At 33.8% G+C, this 4699-nt stretch overlaps 1 protein-coding gene across 2 annotated transcripts; it reads right to left on the bottom strand.

Moving 5' to 3' along the window:
* Window positions 1-331: 331 nt before the first annotated feature.
* LOC21392715 (telomere repeat-binding factor 2) lies at window positions 332-4308 on the bottom strand. Of its 2 annotated transcripts, none has more exons than XM_024169704.1 (6): window positions 4153-4308; window positions 3079-3249; window positions 2670-2881; window positions 2257-2341; window positions 1407-1490; window positions 332-556 (listed from the first exon to the last, which is right to left on the bottom strand). In XM_024169704.1, exons 2-6 carry the CDS (start codon window positions 3226-3228, stop codon window positions 332-334), a joined length of 756 nt encoding a protein of 251 aa, XP_024025472.1. In that variant the 5' UTR covers window positions 3229-3249; window positions 4153-4308. The 2 variants fall into 2 exon arrangements, with proteins under 2 accessions (XP_024025472.1, XP_010102753.1); XM_010104451.2 differs by having other exon boundaries at window positions 3079-3246.
* Window positions 4309-4699: the final 391 nt, after the last annotated feature.

Raw genomic sequence — 4699 nt, 5'->3', positions numbered from 1 at the left:
AAAAAGCATGATTAGCATCCTCAAGAGATACGGGTAATCGCATATGGATTGACATGAATCATTTCAAATAGCTTGAAAACAACGGAAACCAGAAATCATTTTTTGACGAAAGCCATTCTTACATATTTGTTGGAAATTACTAACAAAAACTGCATCTAGGATCTAAATTTTAGCATGGACATCTCTTACACAGGGTGGAAGTATTTCGTTAGAATTCTGGCTGAGCTCTCAAAACTTAATTTCAGCCATGCAACTATTCCATTCTTGACAAAACTGATGCAAACGGCATAAGAAATTTACCAAATGCGAAGGGTTTTACATTTCAATGCCTTCATGCCTCAGCAACTGCCTGTGCAGCAGCTGCAGCTGCCTCTTGTGGAGTCATGCCCCTCATCTTTGTAAGCTCTGCATCAACCTGGGATTTAGTAAGAATGTTGACCTCGGTTTTCTCTACTCTTGGGGAATCCTTTTTCATTGCCTCCAGAAGTAACATGGCTGAGCTTCTTCTTTTTTCAGCACCTTTCGAACTTGGTGCAATCCTATATCTATGCTTTACCTGTCAAGAAAAATGTCATAAGAAGTATAATTGGCCAAATTATGATCCGGTCATATATTCAGCGATGAAAAAAAAATATTAGTCTTTTAAACATGTTTACTTCAGAAGTATTTTTCTCCAAATTCAAGCGTGTTTGCGTCCTATACCACAAAATTCAAGAACTAGCAAGTCATTGTTCCAGACATGCTTATTAATATGAAAGTGTTATAATCTAAACACCCTGCACATTTAATAAAACTAGTTGAAACCGCAGGCATACACACGCGAGTTCTGTAGATGGGAATGAAAAGCATATTTGATAAGGTCTCATTTGGAGAAATAAATAAAATAAAATAAAAAGAATGTATAATAGGAAAAAAAAGGATAAGAATGGAAAAGATGGGAAGACAAAAAAAAGAAAAGGAGAGGCACAGGAAAACCACTTAAGAAATGCTTTGTCAGGGGAAGAGGATTTTTATGTGTGGGAAGAAACTATTCCAATGATGAGATAAAAAATAAAAAATAAAAGAGGAGAATGTATAATAGGGTAAAAAAGATATGAACGGAAAAAAGGGACTAAAAAAGAAAGACGAGAGAGAAAGAGTGGAAAGCAAACAAAAAAAAAAAGAAAAAAAAAAAGTGGAATGTAAAAAAAAAGAAAAGAAAAAGAAAAGAAAAGGGGCACTGACGAAACGGCACCAACGAAATGTGCCCCCAAAAACCATTCTTTCTTAGTAAGTATAGAACAGATTTCAGCTCTACGATCAGCACTGCTCTGATTTAATGAGCTTTGAAAAAAAGAAAAAAAAAATTCAATGCACACTATGGTAGATGCATTTTATAATAATTCTTGTGCTATAGAGATGATTACCTTAATCAATTTTCCGTTTAATGTCATATGCTTTAGTTTTGTTGACAGCAGCTTTTTGAGGTTTGGTGGTGCCCAATAATTTGCCTGCAAAATGATTTCAAAATTGTTTCAACTGAGAGAAAAGAAAGCAAGATAACAAAAGAACTCATGGCCATGAGGCATACATTGCAACAATTTTTGTATTATTGTAGATTAAACACGTATTAATTGGGTGAGATGCCATCACAGCTATGGTCTTCAAAGAAAATTTTAAAGGCCCAACGAGTTTACAACTAGCATCCTGAAATCGTAGTTGTATTTCAAAAAAGCAATGAGTCCAGGGGAATGAGTCCATGGCCAATTCATATGATTGATCTATAGCTAAACCAAAATCTTGTTCCTAACTATAATCACCGCTGTTATAAAAAGATAATGCTCCAGAGGAATTAGATTATGGAACATAAATGGCCCGTTTGGTAAACTAGTTCAAGTGGTTTGAACTGAAAAGTTATTCAAACTAGTGTTTGGCAAATCTATTTAAGTCTTGGTTCAAACCATTGATTTGATGTTTTGAACCAAAAAATCAAAGAAATATGAGTTTAACCCCCCTTGTATTTAATTGGTTTAAACCACTTTTCTCAAACTTTCCATTTCAAACCAAAATAGTTCAAACCACCACATTTTGAAAGATAAAATTAGAAACCAAAGCACTGAAAATGTTCTGCAGTTTGACTTCAAGAGTATTTGATTATCAAATAAGATTTTGATAAGTACCATGTTTCTGAATAACAGAATAATTATCATCTTTGGTTATAATTGTTCTCTTATAAGAGGTTTCTGAAAATATAAACAAAATAAAAATGAGTAATACCTCTATATACATAGCAATTGCAGCCCTGTCAGAACCCCTTGGCTCCTTCAACTTGGCAATAGCATCTAAAATAAGCTTATCCAACCTACAATCAACCAAAGGAGGCCCCAACAACGCTAGTCAATCAAAACTTCTAGCGAAAGCCAAATAGCAGCCTTACATATGATATTTTGCCATTATCCTAAAATTACTCCGACACTAGAACAGGCAAAACATTTTTGTTTATCACACGTAGTAAAGGGCCTCAATTTACCTACGGGGTAAAAATATACATTTTAGCCAATAGTAACTTTGCTTCACATTCAACTGTTTTGAGTAGAAAATATTATCTTAATGATAAAAAAAAATAAAAAATAAAAAATAAAAACTCTTAAATTCTTCTGAAAAAAACAAATAAGAAGTAACTTACGTACCTTGCATTTGGTTCTTTTGGATTAGTAATTTGCAATGTTCCACCCTCAATAGCAAGAGGCTTAGCATCAACAATCTCTTCATCATTATGTACAGTGACCACAGCCAAAGGGCTGTTGTCTTGTTTAGGGGCTGGTTGATTCTTTTTAAGCGCAAGCTTAGCCTTCTGCCTAGACCCCCATATCGCAGTTACATTTATATTTCTCCATTTATCCTGTCCAAAACAAAAACTATCAACATAAAAAAATCACACTATCGGCAACATAGTTTCAAGCTCCAAGTTTAATTTTTAAGAATGCAAGAAACAAAACCATCATCAGTCAATAAAAAGAACATTTTGAGGTGAAGAGTATCTGATAACTTTCTTTCTGTTATAGTGAGAATACTAGGTAAAGGTTTGAAGATGGATACCTTGAGATCAACATTGGAACGCAAATGCAAGATGGAACTGAACTCTGGGTCAGTGAGTATCGTGCGCCATTTGCCTGCCCCATGTTTAACTACACCAGCTTTAAGGGCCGCTTCTTCTTCCGCTGTCCACTTCTGTTTAGGAGCACCCATCAACCGAAGTCAAGAGCCCTTCTGGAAGACAGTCAAAGTCAGCACTTGCTCTCTATAGATAAATAATTTCTACTCTTATATAAACAAGAGTTCTGTATAGATTATAGTGTCTGTAAACTTTGAAAACCATAGCCTCAATAACAGGAAAGGGAAAGAACTAACCAAACATACAAAAAACAACAAACACAAACATCTGGTTTTAAATAAAACAAAAAAGTTACATAATAATGCTCGATACAAGTTTAAGATACTACTTTTTTAATCTATAATGTCACAAAGCAAACAGAAAAAGAGAACCATTCTACTAAGAAGCAAATAAAAAGAATAAATTTCTTGACATTTGATCCTCTTTAAAGCAAGACATGAACTAGACAGAGCCCAACAAATTCCAGACTTAAACTAAATCCCTCAAAATCCACACAAACTAACAAAATAAAAACAAAAAAACACACAATGAAGAATCATATCACTCCTTTAGTCCCTTCAGCTGTAATTCCAGATTAAAATTTTTCTTCTGATTCTGCTAAAGAAAAACACAACAGAAATTACGAGTATAACACCTCCGTACTCGTAATTTTCAGGTAAAGTTAGCTCAAAGATTCGAAATTCCATAACGTAATTGAGTTCCGATGTCTTCTCCCTAGCAAATTCAAAGACGAAAATCAACAAAAATCAACAAAAATGGCCAATGCAACAACACCACCAACGGAACGATAAATTCACAAATATAGCTTCTTTTTTTTGCAATAAAACAGCGAAAATTGAGAAACAACAAATTCACATAGAAAAGATTGCCATTTCGCGAAAGAAAAAGTGAGAAAATTTAAGCGATTAAACTTTTATCTGTGAGGTTTAGGTGCGAAGAAATTTCCAGAGGGAAAAGGAAGGAAGAAAAGGGAAACGTTAAGGAAGCAAGTGTGTTACCGGATCGAAGAGATTGCTGGGGAAACTGACGGAGAATGTGGAAACCAAGAGATCTTTTCACATTCGGATTATTCGAATCATCCAAAGCTTTTGAGAATTGTTAACGTTTAACAGCGAAGGGAAGGAGGGGGGAAGAGAGAGAGAGAGAGTATGAAATTATGGATTTTTTTTCTGCAACCTCTTTTTTCTTATTTTCCTTGGAAAATGGAAGATTTTTTTTTTTTTCCCTGCAACCTCTTTTTTCTTATTTTCCTTGGAAAATGGAAGTTTGCCATCCGAAGAAATAAAATCTTCTTTTTAATAAAAAAATGAAAGTATTGTTTTTTGTGTTAATTACATAACTTTGCCTTTTAATTTTACTAGTTTGACCCCTGTGTTCGCGTGGGATTAGATAGAAAAAATTAAATAGACGCACATTTAAAAAATATTTAAATATGAAAGAGTAAAAAATCACATCAAATAAGGATTATTGTAGAGGTGTTTTTAGTATAAAAATAAAGCAATAAATAAAAACACATTTGAAAAAAATTAGGTTAATAGCAGCAAA

Source organism: Morus notabilis, unplaced genomic scaffold (genome assembly GCF_000414095.1).
Source record: "Morus notabilis unplaced genomic scaffold, ASM41409v2 Scaffold29, whole genome shotgun sequence".
Classification (NCBI taxonomy): Eukaryota; Viridiplantae; Streptophyta; class Magnoliopsida; order Rosales; family Moraceae; genus Morus; species Morus notabilis.
Note: the sequence above shows the minus strand (reverse complement) of the source record. Positions and strands in the feature narration are given on the sequence as shown.